Source organism: Salvelinus namaycush, chromosome 7, assembly GCF_016432855.1.
Source record: "Salvelinus namaycush isolate Seneca chromosome 7, SaNama_1.0, whole genome shotgun sequence".
In the NCBI taxonomy this organism is placed as follows: Eukaryota; Metazoa; Chordata; class Actinopteri; order Salmoniformes; family Salmonidae; genus Salvelinus; species Salvelinus namaycush.
In genome coordinates, this window is record NC_052313.1 from 52978309 (window position 1) to 52998546 (window position 20238).

General features: G+C 39.8%; 1 protein-coding gene, 1 long non-coding RNA gene and 1 pseudogene across 2 annotated transcripts; 2 read left to right on the forward strand and 1 right to left on the reverse strand.

Moving 5' to 3' along the window:
- Nucleotides 1–152: 152 nt before the first annotated feature.
- Nucleotides 153–6679, reverse strand: LOC120051442 (annotated as a pseudogene).
- LOC120051444 lies at nucleotides 405–3575 on the forward strand. Its single transcript, XR_005477262.1, has 4 exons — nucleotides 405–1762; nucleotides 2474–2652; nucleotides 2759–3153; nucleotides 3269–3575. It is a non-coding gene; the product is annotated as an uncharacterized LOC120051444 (long non-coding RNA).
- A 9963-nt stretch (nucleotides 6680–16642) lies between the features above and the next one.
- Nucleotides 16643–19272, forward strand: LOC120051437 (adrenodoxin-like). The gene is made up of 4 exons (XM_038998304.1): nucleotides 16643–16982; nucleotides 17924–18048; nucleotides 18170–18299; nucleotides 18841–19272. The coding sequence occupies exons 1-4, from the start codon at nucleotides 16804–16806 to the stop codon at nucleotides 18947–18949; spliced, it is 543 nt and encodes a 180-aa protein (XP_038854232.1). The 5' UTR covers nucleotides 16643–16803; the 3' UTR covers nucleotides 18950–19272.
- Nucleotides 19273–20238: the final 966 nt, after the last annotated feature.

Here is a 20238-nt window from a genome sequence, read left to right on the forward strand (position 1 = left end):
TCATTATACAGTATATACTATTCAAACAGTATTCAGACAGTTGGAGTAGGGGAAGTCTTTGGACCGGTTGCTGAAGCATCATTGAAACAGCTTCAGGCAGAACACATCTCCAGCTGTTTTCATTTCACAATGAACACAAGAGACACACCATGTAAAATGCTCCGTTTTTATTTTAAGAAGGGAGGACATACAACTTAATACAAACAGGATGCAGATGTTTTATGGTTCACAGGATTACTGCATGGAAACAGAATGTGTAGAATGGGTATATTTTTTTAAAATCCATGTGTTTTTTAATGTCACTCAAGATGGTGACAGAATAGAACACTTCAATAGAACACTTCATGTGTTGACATCACTTGGTTACTGGTGAGACCTGATATCACTACCAATGGGGGGGGGGGGGGGGGGGGGGGGTGTAATTTAACATTCCTATTGTGTTAGTCTCCATCAGGTTTTGTTGCCTTCAATGTATGTTGCAACTTGCCATCGAGTGACCAGTCCCTTTCATAGTGCATTGTAATGTCCATTCTACTTATTCTAATTCTACTGTTAGTGCAGGCCTCTTATGCTGCCATGGGAAAGGAGCAGATGGAAGCTCTCTTCAGTTCACAGTCCACTGCTGTCCACAAGCTCTCACCTGGGAGAGGGAACAAATGACAATGTTGTTAAATGAACCACTCATATACCATATAATCCAATTTTAAGGATCTAACTTTGATTGTGTCTAATAGACCTGTTGATTAAAACAGTATCAGAATGTTATGGTCATGAAAGAACAGAAATCTTATAATACAACATGCTCTCATAACCAAAACCAAGTTCATCTGGGTCCTTCCCAGACTTTTTATGATTTATAGCCTTATTTATCAACAGTCTCCAAGGTAGCATTTCACAATATAACCTGTTATTGATAGCACTGTGACTTAGAAAATATTATATTGTTAATACTTAAAAAGTTGTCAATATAGATATAAAATATTTTTAAAGGTATGAGTCTCACCAATTCTGAACATCTCCAGACAAGCCTGCTTGTCTGTCTGTGTGTCTGGGTGACCGGGCATCCAGTCACTGTAGCCCCAGGCGGACCCGTCGGTCCACTCTGACTGCTTATCCTGCAGGGGTCACAACACACACACACATACACACCATTAAAACTCTTGGAAAATGGCTTGGTTACTATTAGACATTCTGATTGAACAAGATTGAGAGGGTCATGGAATACTGACCTTCACGACTCTTGGTGGCCCTGGTCACCATGGAGACCGGGCGGGAGTGCAGGTCGCCGTTGGTTACGGAGGCCAGGTGTCAGTGAGGGGAGAGAATTCTGCAGGAGGACTGGACGCACACACACACACACAAATATTAGGACAGCTGTTTGTTTAAGAGAAAAGCGAATATGACTGACTGGGTGTATATTTCACCTCTGCCTCACTGAAGGTCATTAGTGTGGGGTTGAACTGATAGCAGTGGCCATCGATGACCTCACCAACACACTCTTTCTCTGAATGAATCTCAGCCTTAGCACTCACCAGCCTGCCATCTACAGGGAGAAGGACAGCAAGCATACTCCATCAGTACACAAACACACACAAACTGTACACACACACACACATACTGTACACACAAACACTCTCTCACCCTGAGGTGTCAGTTTCATGCTTCTCTCCATCTCTCCAACAGGCCTAATGATGCGTCCACTCCTGATGTCCACCAGAGTTTTCTGGGAGTTCTCGGTTCCCTGTCTGAACTCATCCACAGAGTAAGGAGTGTACACTGGAGAGAGAGAAAGAGAATATACACTGAGTGTACAAAACATTATGAACACCTTACCATGACATAGACTGACCAGATGAATCCAGGTGAAAGCTATGATCCCTTACTGATGTCCTTTGTTAAATCCACTTCAATCAGCTTAGATGAAGAGGAGGAGACAGGTTAAAGAAGGATTTTTAAGTCTTGAGACAATTAAGACATGGGTTGTGTATGTGTGCCATTCAGAGTGGGAATTGGCAAGACAAAATATTTAAGTGCCTTTGAACGGGGTATGGTAGTATGTGCCAGGCGCACCAGTTTGTGTCAAGAACTGCAATGCTGCTGGGTTTTTCATGCTCAACAGTTTCCTGTGTGTATCAACAATGGTCCACCTCCCAAAGGAAATCCAGCCAACTTGACACAACTGTGGGAAGCATTGGAGTCAACATTGGCCAGGATCCCTGTGGGATGCTTTTAACACCTTGTAGAGTCCATGTCCCAACGAATTGAGACTGTACTGAGGGAAAAAGGGGGGGTGCAACTCAATATTAGGAAGGTGTTCTTAATGTTTTGTACACACAGTGTATATAACCCTAAATACTTCTTCAATTAGTTATTTCCTTTTTTAGAGATTACAATTTCAGAAAAATTTAACATTTCAAAGCCCTGTACCTGGTGCCACTCTCCTGTCCATCTCGCTGATATGTTCCTTGACTAGGCCGGTGTTCAGGTTCATAATGAATCGTCTGGAGAGCTCTGTTCCCTGTCTACGTTCCTCCACTGGGACACTCCGGACCTCATCCTCGACCAGCCTCACATCTACAGGGAGAAGGAGAGGGCCACTGAATAAGCAATTCAAGTGGACAGGCTTTTAGATATGGATATGAATATATATAGGTATATATATATTTAGTGTATATCAAAAAGAAAAACTTCTGTTGTACTTTGGAATCTGTCTCATCCTGAGGTATCTGTTTATTGCTTCTCTCCATCTCTCCAACAGGCCTGATGATGCGTCCGCTCCTGATGTCCACCAGAGTTTTCTGGGAGTTCTCGGTTCCCTGTCTGAACTCATCCACAGAGGAAGGAGTGTACACTGGAGAGGAGATGAGCAGGGGAGAAAGACAATATATAAAACCCCAAATGTAAAAAATAAATCAAATTTCTGGATAATGTAACATTTCAATGCCCTGTACCTGGTGCCACTCTCCTGTCCATCTCACTGATGTGTTCCTTGACGAGGCCGGTGTTCAGGTCCATGATGAAGCGTCTGGAGGGCTCTGTTCCCTGTCTGCGTTCCTCCACTGGGAGACTCCCGGGCAGAACATCAGCCCTCACCCATCCTCCCACTCTCCTCTGGACTGGGACCTCCATAGGCTCTGGATTGAAAATACATGGGTTAAGTGCTCAAGAACATTTTAGTATATTCTCTCTCTATTACAAATACACACATAAACACACACTCTCTCACCCTGAGGAGTCATTATCATGCTTCTCTCCATCTCTCCGACAGGTTTGATGATGCGTCCGCTCCTGATGTCCACCAGAGTCTTCTGGGATTTCTCGGTTCCCTGTCTGAACTCATCCACAGAGGGAGGAACGGACACTAGAGAGAGAGAGAAATATACAGACACAACATCTGTTACACTGTTTTCAGCAATATCAGTTACACTGTTTTCAGCAATATCAGTTACTCTGTTACACTGTTTTCAGCAATATCAGTTACACTGTTTTCAGCAATATCAGTTACACTGTTTTCACCCATAGCTGTAACACTGTTTTCACCCATAGCTGTAACACTGTTTTCACCCATATCTGTTACACTGTTTTCACCCATAGCTGTAACACTGTTTTCACCCATATCTGTAACACTGTTTTCACCCATAGCTGTAACACTGTTTTCACCCATATCTGTTACACTGTTTTCACCCATAGCTGTAACACTGTTTTCACCCATATCTGTTACACTGTTTTCACCCATAGCTGTAACACTGTTTTCACCCATATCTGTAACACTGTTTTCACCCATAGCTGTAACACTGTTTTCACCCATATCTGTTACACTGTTTTCAGCCATAGCTGTAACACTGTTTTCACCCATAGCTGTAACACTGTTTTCACCCATAGCTGTAACACTGTTTTCACCCATATCTGTTACACTGTTTTCAGCCATAGCTGTAACACTGTTTTCACCCATAGCTGTAACACTGTTTTCACCCATAGCTGTAACACTGTTTTCACCCATATCTGTTACACTGTTTTCAGCCATAGCTGTAACACTGTTTTCACCCATAGCTGTAACACTGTTTTCACCCATAGCTGTAACACTGTTTTCACCCATATCTGTTACACTGTTTTCAGCCATAGCTGTAACACTGTTTTCACCCATAGCTGTAACACTGTTTTCAGCCATAGCTGTAACACTGTTTTCACCCATAGCTGTTACACTGTTTTCACCCATAGCTGTAACACTGTTTTCACCCATATCTGTTACACTGTTTTCACCCATAGCTGTAACACTGTTTTCACCCATATCTGTAACACTGTTTTCACCCATAGCTGTAACACTGTTTTCACCCATAGCTGTAACACTGTTTTCACCCATATCTGTTACACTGTTTTCAGCCATAGCTGTAACACTGTTTTCACCCATAGCTGTAACACTGTTTTCAGCCATATCAGTTACACTGTTTTCACCCATATCTGTTACACTGTTTTCACCCATATCAGTTACACTGTTTTCACCCATATCTGTTACACTGTTTTCACCCATATCAGTTACACTGTTTTCACCCATATCTGTTACACTGTTTTCACCCATATCTGTTACACTGTTTTCAGCCATAGCTGTAACACTGTTTTCACCCATAGCTGTAACACTGTTTTCACCCATAGCTGTAACACTGTTTTCACCCATATCTGTTACACTGTTTTCACCCATATCTGTTACACTGTTTTCACCCATATCAGTTACACTGTTTTCACCCATATCTGTTACACTGTTTTCACCCATATCTGTTACACTGTTTTCACCCATATCAGTTACACTGTTTTCACCCATATCTGTTACACTGTTTTCACCCATATCAGTTACACTGTTTTCACCCATATCTGTTACACTGTTTTCACCCATATCTGTTACACTGTTTTCAGCCATAGCTGTAACACTGTTTTCACCCATAGCTGTAACACTGTTTTCAGCCATATCAGTTACACTGTTTTCACCCATATCTGTTACACTGTTTTCAGCCATAGCTGTAACACTGTTTTCACCCATAGCTGTAACACTGTTTTCACCCATAGCTGTAACACTGTTTTCACCCATATCTGTTACACTGTTTTCAGCCATAGCTGTAACACTGTTTTCACCCATAGCTGTAACACTGTTTTCAGCCATATCAGTTACACTGTTTTCACCCATATCTGTTACACTGTTTTCAGCCATAGCTGTAACACTGTTTTCACCCATAGCTGTAACACTGTTTTCACCCATAGCTGTAACACTGTTTTCACCCATATCTGTTACACTGTTTTCAGCCATAGCTGTAACACTGTTTTCACCCATAGCTGTAACACTGTTTTCACCCATAGCTGTAACACTGTTTTCACCCATATCTGTTACACTGTTTTCAGCCATAGCTGTAACACTGTTTTCACCCATAGCTGTAACACTGTTTTCACCCATAGCTGTAACACTGTTTTCACCCATATCTGTTACACTGTTTTCAGCCATAGCTGTAACACTGTTTTCACCCATAGCTGTAACACTGTTTTCAGCCATATCAGTTACACTGTTTTCACCCATATCTGTTACACTGTTTTCACCCATATCAGTTACACTGTTTTCACCCATATCTGTTACACTGTTTTCAGCCATATCAGTTACACTGTTTTCACCCATATCTGTTACACTGTTTTCACCCATATCAGTTACACTGTTTTCACCCATATCAGTTACACTGTTTTCACCCATATCTGTTACACTGTTTTCACCCATATCAGTTACACTGTTTTCACCCATATCTGTTACACTGTTTTCACCCATATCTGTTACACTGTTTTCAGCCATAGCTGTAACACTGTTTTCACCCATATCAGTTACACTGTTTTCACCCATAGCTGTAACACTGTTTTCACCCATATCAGTTACACTGTTTTCAGCCATAGCTGTTACACTGTTTTCACCCATATCAGTTACACTGTTTTCAGCCATATCTGTTACACTGTTTTCACCCATATCAGTTACACTGTTTTCAGCCATAGCTGTTACACTGTTTTCACCCATATCAGTTACACTGTTTTCAGCCATAGCTGTTACACTGTTTTCACCCATAGCTGTAACACTGTTTTCAGCCATAGCTGTTACACTGTTTTCACCCATATCAGTTACACTGTTTTCACCCATATCTGTTACACTGTTTTCACCCATATCAGTTACACTGTTTTCAGCAAGCCTTAGCTTCCAAAGCTAATGTCTGTAGGACTGCTAGAAAACCTGTGCTTACTGTGTCCAGGGGAGAAAGACAATATATAAAACCCAAAATGTAAAAAATATATACCATTTGTGGATAATGTAACATTTCAAAGCCCTGTACTTGGTGCCACTCTCCTGTCCATCTCACTGACGTGTTCCTTGACGAGGCCGGTGTTCAGGTCCATGATGAAGCGTCTGGAGGGCTCTGTTCCCTGTCTGCGTTCCTCCACTGGGACGCTCCGGGGCAGAACCAGGACCTTGCGATCCTGAAGCCTACCTCTAGGGGATGACACTACATGATCCCTCAGTGGGGCAGCATGTAGACCTGGGGGGACACATCATACAATCAGTAAATATTATAATCTAGAGCAAAAGTGGGGGGAGGCAGGGTCAGATTCATACATACACACACACACTCTCAAAAATGAACATGCTGATGCACACGGGCACACACATGCACACGGGCACGCACACCCTACATGCATGCATACCAGCCCACAAACACACTGCCCTTGAACTTTGACCTTGTTATACAAGGCATGCGCTTATTTTGATCAGATAAGAACATACATAGAGAAGGAACCGCTGTCCTATTGGTACAATTATTAACTACTGTGCCAGAAAAATAGTCTAGCATGATAAGAATTTATTGTAACAAAGTTCACAAGAGCAAAATCAATGTCAAGAATAAGTCCAACGTTACAGTCCATTGATATAGTGAAATGTAGTAATTTTGCATAAGCAGCCTATACTGTAATATTTCAGTTATTCTCAATTTGAGGAATCTCGTCTGTCAAAAAAAAGAAACATTCAAAACTTTCAGATTCTTACTTGACAAAGCCAGGAGCAACAATGTAAACGACCAAAATTGGCATGAATGATCAGTTTCCGAAGGAAATTGCAGAACGGCGTAAAGTTCTGTTTCCAATTTTCAAAGAAAATAGATTCAAAGCGAAACGAGTAGCTCTCGTCGTTGATAAACTATATATTGATAACCAGTTGTTCAGAGACACAAAGACTACTCCATGGTTATTTTAAAAGCTACAAAGTTCTCATAGATGAGGAAAATAAACACAATTCTAGCCCGGTTATGGATTGTAACAATACAATAAAAAAATATAGCTTTTCTATACTGTATATCTTCACATATACAGTGGGGCAAAAAAGTATTTAGTCAGCCACCAATTGTGCAAGTTCTCCCACTTAAAAAGATGAGAGGCCTGTAATTTTCATCATAGGTACACTTCAACTATGACAGACAAAATGAGAAAAAAAAAATCCAGAAAATCACATTGTAGGATTTTTAATTTATTTATTTGCAAATTATGGTGGAAAATAAGTATTTGGTCAATAACAAAAGTTTATCTCAATACTTTGTTATATACCCTTTGTTGGCAATGACAGAGGTCAAACGTTTTCTGTAAGTCTTCACAAGGTTTTCACACACTGTTGCTGGTATTTTGGCCCATTCCTCCATGCATATCTCCTCTAGAGCAGTGATGTTTTGGGGCTGTTGCTGGGCAACACGGACTTTCAACTCCCTCCAGAGATTTTCTATGGGGTTGAGATCTGGAGACTGGCTAGGCCACTCCAGGACCTTGAAATGCTTCTTACGAAGCCACTCCTTCGTTGCCCGGGCGGTGTGTTTGGGATCATTGTCATGCTGAAAGACCAGCCACGTTTCATCTTCAATGCCCTTGCTGATGGAAGGAGGTTTTCACTCAAAATCTCGATACATGGCCCCATTCATTCTGTCCTTTACACGGATCAGTCGTCCTGGTCCCTTTGCAGAAAAACAGCCCCAAAGCATGATGTTTCCACCCCCATGCTTCACAGTAGGTATGGTGTTCTTTGGATGCAACTCAGCATTCTTTGTCCTCCAAACACGACGAGTTGAGTTTTTACCAAAAAGTTATATTTTGGTTTCATCTGACCATATGACATTCTCCCAACCTTCTTCTGGATCATCCAAATGCTCTCTAGCAAACTTCAGACGGGCCTGGACATGTACTGGCTTAAGCAGGGGGACACGTCTGGCACTGCAGGATTTGAGTCCCTGGCGGCGTAGTGTGTTACTGATGGTAGGCTTTGTTACTTTGGTCCCAGCTCTCTGCAGGTCATTCACTAGGTCCCCTCGTGTGGTTCTGGGATTTTTGCTCACCGTTCTTGTGATCATTTTGACCCCACGGGGTGAGATCTTGCGTGGAGCCCCAGATCGAGGGAGATTATCAGTGGTCTTGTATGTCTTCCATTTCCTAATAATTGCTCCCACAGTTGATTTCTTCAAACCAAGCTGCTTACCTATTGCAGATTCAGTCTTCCCAGCCTGGTGCAGGTCTACAATTTTGTTTCTGGTGTCCTTTGACAGCTCTTTGGTCTTGGCCATAGTGGAGTTTGGAGTGTGACTCTTTGAGGTTGTGGACAGGTGTCTTTTATACTGATAACAAGTTCAAACAGGTGCCATTAATACAGGTAACGAGTGGAGGACAGAGGAGCCTCTTAAAGAAGAAGTTACAGGTCTGTGAGAGCCAGAAATCTTGCTTGTTTGTAGGTGACCAAATACTTATTTTCCACCATAATTTGCAAATAAATTCATTAAAAATCCTACAATGTGATTTTCTGGAAATTTCTTTTCTCATTTTGTCTGTCATAGTTGAAGTGTACCTATGATGAAAATTACAGGCCTCTCTCATCTTTTTAAGTGGGAGAACTTGCACAATTGGTAGCTGACTAAATACTTTTTTGCCCCACTGTAACTAATTGAACACACAAGCACTAATTCAACATAGTGAAGATAAAAACTAAGTAAACAGAAGGCACAGTATGTGTGGATGGTGTGATGTGTGTTTATTTTTTATTTTATTTGTTATGTTTGGAAAGTTGAGTGAGTGAAATGGTTGCATATCCCAGAGCCACTGTATTGCTGTGAGCCGGGGTATGAGAGAGCTTTCAATGTTGTTCAGATGATGGATATACTTTTATAATGAATTATATGTCTTATTTATTTATTGTCCTATCATGGTGGAACAGTTTTAAAATAAATGATACATTTGAGTTATTATTGTCCTATCATGGGGAACAACATTTTTAAAATAAATTATATCTAATTATTTATTTATGATCCTATTTTAATGGTACGGTCCATGACCCTATACCCTAGACACCCACCTGAATGACCCAGATACTAAGGAGAAGTCCCTAACTGTTTTATGTGCCTGCTGTAAGCGGTCTGTATGCAGCCAAAATGAGGTCAGAGACCAAGAGGAGCACTGCCCCCTCAAGATTCTGAGCCTGCTTGGCAGGGTTGGTCCTGCAAAGCCAAAGCCCCCTAAAGGGAGAGCATACTACACAAGGAAAATCTCAAAGCTGCTAATGAGAACCTTGACGACCTTGTACCTAGCCGGTGGGGATTCTGGTGGGGTGCCCCCACCCAGGCAGTGGCAGTGCTGGCAACACTAGCTGCAGTAACCCATGGGGAGGGGGTCACACTCGGACATTCAGAGAGGGGGTATATTATTGTGACCCTAGTGGCACAAAATCAAAGTCGGACTGCATGGAGATGCTTGGGAATATGGTCAATACGGGTGACCGTATTGTGGGTGTTTCAGGGAAAAGGTGTACATTTGACCTCCATCATCTAGGATGTGACAATGGTAAATAAAATCTCTCAATTTTTGCCCATTTTTTTGCGCGGTCTTGCAGGCCTTCTCATGCAGCTGCAACTGCAAGTGCATTTGCAAATCAAGACCTATCTTGAGTTGGGCTCTGGGTTGGTGCAATTGTTGAGAAAGTGAGCTTATGGTTGTGTGGGGGTAAGGGTTGAGTGTGTGTGGGTGTATGTGTGTATCCCACAACTGTTGCGAAGGAGTTAAAGATGTTAGGGACAATAGAGGATGATCCACAGCTATATATAATACAAATCGAGGTGAGGGCGATGGAAATGCATTTGGCAGTTAATCTACTTCAATTCGGTAAATGGCACTGTGTGCTCTTTTCAAAGGATGGATCCCAGTCGGTTATGGGCTATGGGATACAGGGGGTCGAGGGTGGTCTGCCGGGCATTGGGATGACAACCCAACTCGGGATGAGGAGGGCTTTTAGCGGGTGGAATAGTAGGGACCAATTGGAGGTTTACTTAGTAGAAATGCAAATATCATGGTACAGCTATATAGACACTCAATCATCGTGTTACTTTTTAATGGTACGTTTACAAACATATATTTTGATAAAAATAATTGAAAGTTGTGTCTCATTATGGTAAGTGGTGAAATAAGTATAGCCAGTTACAATTGTAATGGCCTAGCAGATAATAAGAAAAGACAATCAGTATTTACCTGGCTAAAAGAGAAGGAATATAATATCTATTGTTTACAGGAAACCCATTCAACAGTTTTAGATGAAGTTTTGTGGAAAAAGAACTGGGGGGGCGAAATATATTTCTCCCATGGGCAAAGAAATTCAAAAGGGGTGATGGTTTTAATTAACAATAATTTTGATCCAAATGTGCAAATTGTCCAAACAGATCCTCAAGTTAGATGGATTATTTTAAATATGTTATTGGACAATAAACAGATAAGGCTTATTAACCCATACAGTCCGAATAATGATGATCCAAGCTTCTTTGAAAATATATATAAGAATTTATCAACTCTACAAGCAACACTAGACTCTATTATTATGGTGGGAGATTTTAATACAGTCTTAAATACCTCTATGGACCGGAAAGGAAATCACACTACAAACTATCACCCTCAGGCACTTCAGGAAATCATGAATGTCATGGATATATTGGAATTAGTGTATATATATAGACTTAAATACCCTGACCTAGTGAGATATACATGGCGGAGGCTTAATCAAGCTAGTCGTCTTGACTACTTTCTTATGCCATTCTCTCTGGCACCAAAAGTTTAAAAAGTGTTGATAGGGGACAGAATGCGATCGGATCATCACATAATTGGCATATATATTACTCTTACAGAATTTCCACGTGGGCGAGGATATTGGAAATTTAATCAAAGCCTACTAGATGATAACTTGTTTAGAACTAGGACAGAAGAATTTATAACTGACTTTTTCAGACATAACATAGGTACAGCAGATCCCCTTATTGTATGGGACACTTTTAAATGTGCCTTTAGAGGCAATGCAATTCACTACTCATCTATAAAACAAAAGCAATTTAGATCAAAAGAGTCCATATTAACAAAGGAAATTGAAGGACTAACAGTACAGTTAGACAGCAATAAAAACGGTACCATAGAGGCACAGAATAAGTTAGAGGAAAAACAAAAAGAAATGGAGGAACTTATTCAAGAAAGATCCAGTGTAATATATTATAAAAATAAAGCGACTGGATGAAATATGGGAAAAAATGCACCAAATTCTTTTTCAATCTTCAATATAGAAATGCTACCAAAAGAAATGTATTAAAACTTGTTACAAATGATGGAGTCACGCATGATTCACCAAATGATATTTTGAAAGAGGAAGTAAAGTACTTTAAGAATATGTTTTCGTTTCAGGCTCCTCCATCTCCACTAACTGAAACTTATTGTATGGATTTTTTTCCTAATAATAATGTAAAATTGACATCTGTACAGAAAGACTCATGTGAAGGCCAAATTACAGAGGAGGAACTGCTTGATGCAATTGGGGCCTTTAAGGATGGGAAAACTCCAGGGCTGGATGGCATACCAGTGGAAGTATACAACATTTTTTTGATATACTCAAAGGACCATTATTAGCTTGTTTTAACCACTCCTATATAAATGTTAGATTATCAGACACGCAACAAGAAGGTCTGATATCATTATTACTGAAACAGGACCCAAGTGGTATATATAAAGATCCAGTCCATTAAAAAAATTGGAGACCTTCAGTGTTGTGATGCAAAAATCCTAGCAAAATGCTTGGCGCATAGAATTAAAAAAGTATTGTCAGATATTATTCATCCTAATCAGACAGGTTTTTTACATGGACGATACATTGGAGATAATATAAGACAAGTACTGGAAACAATAGAACACTATAATTATCGGGGACACCAGGCCTGGTTTTCATAGCTGATTTTGAAAAGGCTTTTGATAAAGTACGACTGGAGTTTATATATAAATGCCTAGAATATTTCAATTTTGGGGAATCTCTTATAAAATGGGTTAAAGTTATGTATAGTAACCCTAGGTGTAAAATAGTAAATAATGGCTATATCTCAGAACGTTTTAAACTATCTAGAGGAGTGAAACAAGGTTGTCCACTATCGGCATATCTATTTATTATTGCCATCGAAATGTTAGCTGTTAAGATTATATCAAACAATAATATTAAGGGATTAGAAATCCGTGGCTTAAAAACTAAGGTGTCATTGTAAGCTGATGATTCATGTTTTCTTTTAAAGCCACAATTAGAGTCTCTCCACGGCCTCTTAGAGGATCTAGATACTTTTGCTATCCTCTCTGGATTAAAACCAAATTATGATAAATGTACCCTATTACGTATTGGATCACTAAAAAATTCACATTTTACATTACCATGTAGTTTACCAATTAAATGGTCTGACGGAGATGTGGACATACTCGGTATACAAATCCCAAAAGAAAGAAATGATCTCACTCCAATAAATGTATATAGAAAGTTAGCAAAAATAGATAAGATCTTGCTACCATGGAAAGGAAAATACCTGTCTATTTGTGGAAAAATCACCCTGATTAACTCTTTAGTTATATCACAGTTTACCTATTTGCTTATGGAACAAAAAAGATTCAATTTTATTTGGAACGGCAAGCCAGATAAAATTAAAAGGGCCTATTTATATAACGAATATGAATTCGGAGGGCAGAAATGATTAAATATTAAAGCATTAGACCTCTCACTAAAGGCATCAGTCATACAAAAGTTATACTTAAATCCAAACTGGTTCTCTAGTCAATTGGTACGAATGTCTCATCCTATATTCAAGAAGGGCCTTTTCCCCTTTATTCAGATTACACCTGCTCACTTTCGGTTGTTTGAAAAGGAAATAATCTCCAAAATATCTTTATTTTTTAAACAAGCCTTAGAAGGTTGGTTGCAATTTCAGTTTAATCCACCTGAAAGGACGGAACAAATAGTACAACAAATATTGTGGTTAAATTCAAATATACTAATTGATAAAAAAACTGTATTTATCGAAGAAATGTTTAAAAAAGGTATACTTTTAGTGAATGATATCATAAATAGGACTGGTGGAGTTGTCACACATGCAGCTAACACAGACATATGGAAATGTCTACTCTACCCAAAATTACAACCAATTAATTGCAGCATTACCACAAAAATGGAAGAGGCAAGTAGAAGGGGAAAAAAGTAAGGAACTTGTTGTAACGTTCTGACCATAGTTCTTTTGTGTTTTCCTTGTTTTAGTGTTGGTCAGGACGTGAGCTGGGTGGGCATTCTATGTTGTGTGTCTAGTTTGTCCGTTTCTATGTATGGCCTGATATGGTTCTCAATCAGAGGCAGGTGTTAGTCATTGTCTCTGATTGGGAACCATATTTAGGTAGCTTGTTTTGTGTTGGGGTTTGTGGGTGGTTGTCTTCTGTCTTTGTGTTCATTGCACCAGATAGGACTGTTTCGGTTTTGCCACATTTGTTATTTTGTATTTGTGTAGTGTTCACGTTATCGTCTTTTATTAAACATGTTGAACACGAACTACGCTGCGTCTTGGTCCGATCCCTGCTACACCTCCTCTTCAGATGAAGAGGAGGAAGGCTGCCGTTACACTTGTATGTCGGCCCTGTATTAAAGAACATAAATGGTTAAAGAAAAGTGTGATAAATAAAAACATATACCAATTTCATTTAAGGACCAAAAAACTGACAGCTGTGTCATATAAATTGCAAAATAGTTGGGAAGAGATTTTCGATGTACACATTCCATGGCACATGGTTTATGAATTGATACGCAAAACAACGCCGGATTCAAAACTTCGAATTTTTCTATTTAAATTACTATACAAAATTCTTGCAACTAATAGAATGTTACATATATGGGGGATACAATCTTCCCAGCTCTGCAGATTCTGCTGTGAGGAGGCAGAGTCATTAGATCATTTATTTTAGTATTGTCCATATGTAGCTCGTTTTTGGTCACAGATCCAGGAATGGCTGAAGAATTGCAACATTTGCCTAGAACTAACGCTACAGATGGCAATACTGGGTGATTTGAAAATCCATAGTCAATCAATCAATAATATAATAATTATTTTAGCAAAAATGTATATTTTTAATTTACAATCTGTAGAAGCTATGAGAATAGGAAGGTTCAATTATTTTGTGAAGCATCACAGCACAGTTGAAAAATATATGGCAAATAGAAATCCGAAATGGATGATGTTGAGAGATAGATGGGAGGGGTTGAATGGAGCTGAAGGATGGGACTAATAACAAGATAAACAATGTAAAGCATACGGGATCTGTAAAATGTATATAGGTTCGGAACTTTTGTGAAATAGCACAGTTACAAATAGAAATCAAACTGGATGGACATCAGAAATAGAGGAAGGACTAAGAACAAACAAGAGAGAACTATTGTAAAGTAGACTGTGTCTGTAAAATGTGTATAAGATGTATAAATTGAAGGTAAAAGCAGAAGTGTTTATTAGTTTACTCCAATTGGGGGATCGGTGGTAGGTTTTGCGGGGAATAATAATAAAGGTATATTCTTTAAAAAAGTATGTATGTCTATATAGGTATGTGTATGTATATATGTGTATATGTATGCATGCGTGTATGGATATATATATTTACCCAAAAAATGTGGGGGATTGGAAATGATGCAGACAATTACATTGGAGGCAACATTCTTTCCGCAATATTAAGCTGATCCACCCCTTAAAAAATAAATATATATATATATATTTAAATTAAATAAAAAACAACGTAAACGTCAACATCCTGTGAACAAGACAAGTAGCAAAGAAGAGAAAAAATGGATGAGAGAGAATAGGTACACTGATGGTGTCTAAATGTACATGCTGTCTAAATGTATATACTGTATCTACCTATCTCAGACAGGTAATCTCACCTGTTGGTTGTAGGGTGAATCCAGCTGTGCTAGTGCTCTGTGACTGTTCTCAATCTAAAAGTCTCACTGTCTCTCTTACCTTTTAGTCCAAGTACCTCTGCTCAGTTCCTGTCCAGTTTACCAGTGCCTTAGCCTCTCCCTTCACTTAGATCATGTTTCAACCTTAGAGTCTATTTAACATTGGGTTCTAAGTACATGAGTATCTAGCCTACATTGACTGTGTGTATGTGTGTCTGTGTCAAATACGTTATCCTTTTATAAATAATATATATACTGTCTATATGCCATTTAGCAGATGCTCAGTCTGTGTGTCTTTGTTTGTGTGTATTGAGTGTGCGTAGTTGTATTTCACTTACCTGTATGGTGAACAGGTGGAGGTCTGGAGACTCAGAAAGTGATTTGAGGAAAGGAAAGACTCACTGGTCAATAAGTATTCAGCTGCAGCAATAAAGATGATAAGGGGTGTATACTCTCTGATATGAACACAAACAGTTCAAATGAAATCCCAAGTTCAAGAACATTGGGAAACAGCAGCAATCCCATTTTTTTTAAATTAAAAAATGTCAATAAGACTACCTCGTTTCACCTTTTTATAAACATTTTGGATTGCCGCCATATCCCAATGTTTTTTAACTTGGGATTTGATTGGAAGTCATTGTCAGGCAAGGCATCCAGCTAATAAGCGAGATAGCGCACCTGTTACCCACTCCACACCAGCACGAGCAGTATTGATTGAATTCGTGTTTTTTTTTTATATCAGTAACATTTGATCAAATGACTTTATTCCATTTAAACTGCCCTGTGTAAGCCACTAAAATGATAACACATATCTGGCACGCTACACCATATAGAATCTTATGTATGAATGGAAAAGGAGACTTGTGGTAGTTAATTCTTCCCATAATGAGTTTTGAGTAATAATTTCCCTTTCAGCTCATATACAGATTTTGAGGATAAGAGTACTTTTCAAGACCACAGTAGACAACTTAAAACTAGTTTTCAAAATCATCATGCACCATGCGCTAACATTTGGATACATTATGGAATACATGATATAATACATTTGAATACAAGAAAACTATTCACTGCCCCGAAAAAGACCCCAAGAAAACTCTTGTGATTGGTCACGTAAGGTCACGTGAGAGTGCATGTCAGAATATTTCTAGGAAGTTATTTTGAGATCTTTAAATAAAAAAGTAAAATCTTGCGCTTTGCCTTTGAAATAGTCCAGAGGCTAAGCTTATTTCATTGAAACAAATTAGATATATTTCAGGTTTTATTTCCAAAGTGATCGTGTAGCAGTATGGCCTCCATAAAGCAGTAGCTAAGATGTTATGTAATCAACGTGACACCGACCGAGCAGCAGTGCCTGCTGGTTACGCAAAGGGCTAGATATAGCCATTTTAGCATGAAGTTAGCTTGTTTTGTCAGGACTGTATAGCGGTCTCATACAAGGCGAAATCGTACTCTCTTCCCCGCCGTTTAAGCTAGATTTTGAACGTCATCTCCAAGCAATGGCTCTGATGACATCGGCAAGAAGACTATTTCATGTTTCGTTCCGAGAAAATTCTCTACGACGAACAGAAGCACTCATTTCAGCAACAAACACAACGTCGGGGAACTTATCATTGGCCGGTCAGAGAATGGCCTGTATTCGTGTAAGGGATTTTAGCACCAACGCACAACCTCTTAGGTAAGGAATCGTGTCATCTATCATTTCCCCAAAGGTACTTAACCTGCTAGCTATAAAGGTATCCACGCTTAGTTAGGCTACTTGCTAGCTAGTCATATTGGCTACCTTAGCATTCTTCCTAACATGAACTAGTTAACGTTAACAAACTTGTTAGTATCGCATCAAATAAGCCAATACCTGAAGGCTAACTTCAGCAGAAAGGCTTGTTGCGTAATCATTGTGTCAGTACTCGATGTATTTGATCGAACCAACTAGGTAGCAATCATTTCTTAGAACTGTGTGTTTAATCATAACTTCCAAACTAGCAGCAGTGTGACGAAAAAGTCACTCAATAACCACTTCTGGTTGAAAATGATGAGCAAAGGTTAACCATCTGTCTAGCTACCTACTTCCTCAGTAACACACCGTTCTATTTAATCAATTTATTAACCATGACACACTGCCTGTAACCTTATGTACATCTCATCATTTGAAAATCATGTGCAAACCAATTCATTTGCAAACTGTCACCATTGTACAGCTAGGTACAACTGACTGGTCATTCTGGCAGATAAGCGCCATCAAACCAGGGCTTTGTTCAGGATCTCTAAACAGTTGTTGGACTAGGACATTGCTGGATTGCTTGTGGGACTAGTTACACACGGTAGAGTATGGAATGACTGTAGAAATATTGTTCAACACATCCTGGTATAGATGTCAACGCTAAAGCCATTGGATCTGTGTGCAGAAACCCGAAACCAATACATCTTCAAAAACAGCCTGTACATTCGCAACCGAAGTCCTGAGAGGGAGTTACCTAGTCTATGGGAGTTACCCATTTCCCACATACAATGCAAAGTCCTTGAGCATCTGTAAAGTGTTATGTTAATCCAATTTATTCCCAATCCCCAGCATGACCACAGCTACTGTCTGTAATTGCACCCTTGTCTGTTCCTGTGCAGAGCTGACAATAAGGTGACGGTCCACTTCATCAATCGAGATGGAGAGAAGATCTCTGTCAAAGGCTCTCCTGGAGACTCTCTCCTAGATGTCATTATTGACCAGGACCTCGATTTCGATGGGTTCGGTGAGTTGGGTTACGTTAATGTGGTTAAGTGAATTAATACGGTTGTTTATTGTAGGTTTCGCCTGCTCTCTCACTCTGTGGGATGTTTTGATCTCTCTGTGTGTTTGTGTCTGTCTGTCAGGTGCATGTGAGGGGACACTGGCCTGTTCTACCTGTCACCTGATCTTTGAGGAAGATGTGTATAATAAGCTGGGCCCCATTACTGACGAGGAGATGGATATGCTGGACCTGGCCTATGGACTCACAGACACGTGAGACATACACACACGAATTGGAGGCCCATTGATTGGACGCACAAGTGAAATGACACACACACACACACACACTGCCATCAGTGTAACCAGAGTGTTATGCTGTTCAGCGTTGATTTATAATGAGATTAGGAGGTAATCATTGTGAGGAACAAGAACAGAGGGATAAACACACAGTGGCACACGCTTGCCTTGTACTGTTGCTAGCCTGCTTTCCAACCAATCGGAAGGGGATTTGAGTTCTGTGTTGCTGTTGCTGGTTTAGGCAGAGCAAGATGAGAAAGGTGACAGTCACGACCTCACTAATCATATTAGCTGAGTGTTGACTGAACCCCTTGTAACACTGGCCCACTTCACTTCTGTTGTCTCAAAACGTTACCCCCTAAACACAGATCTTGAATAAGATTACCTCCTCACTCTCCAACTTCAATTATCCAATTATTTCAAGTGGATCCATTTTGGTTAGGTCATAGCATTGTGACGTTTTCAAATATGTTTGTCATAATCTTCTTTTTATTTTTTTCCTCTCTCTTTCTGCCAGGTCCCGCCTGGGTTGCCAGATCTGCCTGACCAGGTCCCTGGAAGGCATGACAGCGAGGGTGCCTGAGAGTGTGGCAGACATCCGACAGAGTGGAGACGGGTCCTCATAATGGCAACCCCAGACCAGAGTAATAGATGTACTGAAATTTTCCCAAATCAACGCTTTATTTCAACACTAGCATGACCAAATAATGCCCAATTCTAAGTGGTATGCTGGTATAAATGTTGAAATGGAAGACACTGTATTTATAGAGATTATGAGATATTAACATTTGAATGAGTCCCCATCACAGTTTTACATTCACTTTATACAGGGAACAATGGGGAAAGTTGGCAAATAATTCCTCTGTGCTGGAGAATAGAAGAAAGTTTAGATGGAAGTCTACAATCAGCCCCCCCCCCCCCCCCCCCCCCGTCCTTAACGGTTGTGAAGTAGTATATACTGAACAGAAATATTAATGCAACTATCTCAAAGATTTTACTGAGTTACAGTTGATATGAGGAAATCTGTCAATTGAAATAAATAAATTAGGCCCTAATCTATGGATTTCACATGACTGGGAATACAGATTTGCATCTGTTAGTTATAGATATTTTAATAGAAATGGGCCTCACAATGGGCCTCGGGATCTCATCACGGTGTTTCTGTGCATTCAAATTGCCATCGATAAAATGCAATTGTTTTTGTTGTCTGTAGCTTATGCCTGCCTATACCATAACCCCACTGCCACCATGGGGCACTCTGTTCACAACGTTGACATCAGCAAACCGCTCGACCACACGACGCCATACACATGGTCTGCGGTTGTGAGGCCGTTTGGACATTCTGCCCAATTCTCGAATACTACGTTGGAGGCAGCTTATGTTAGAGAGATGAACATTCTATTATCTGGCAACAGCTCTGATGGACCTTCCTGCAGTCAGCCTGCCAATTGCAAGCTCCTTCAAAATTGAGACATCTGTGACATTGTGTTGTGACGAAACTGCATATTTTAGAGTGACCTTTTATTGTCCCCAGCACAAGGTGCACCTGTGTAATGATCATGCTGTTTAATCAGCTTCTTGATATGCCACACCTGTCAGGTGGATAGATTATCTTGGCAAAGGAGAAATGCTCACTAACAGGGATGTAAACAAATATATGCACACAATTTGAGAGAAATAAGCTTTTTGTGCATATGGAACATTTCTGTGATCTTTTATTTTCAGCTTATGAAACATGGGACCAATATTTTACATGTTGCATTTATATTTTTATTCTGTGTAGATGTTCTCCAGTGAATGTAAGGGGTTATGATCACTTTCATAGTCCACTACCTCCCTGGTGAGTACTTAGACATAACACATTCAAATAGTTGTTTTTTGTGCTATTACCAATTACCAATACACGTTACCAATT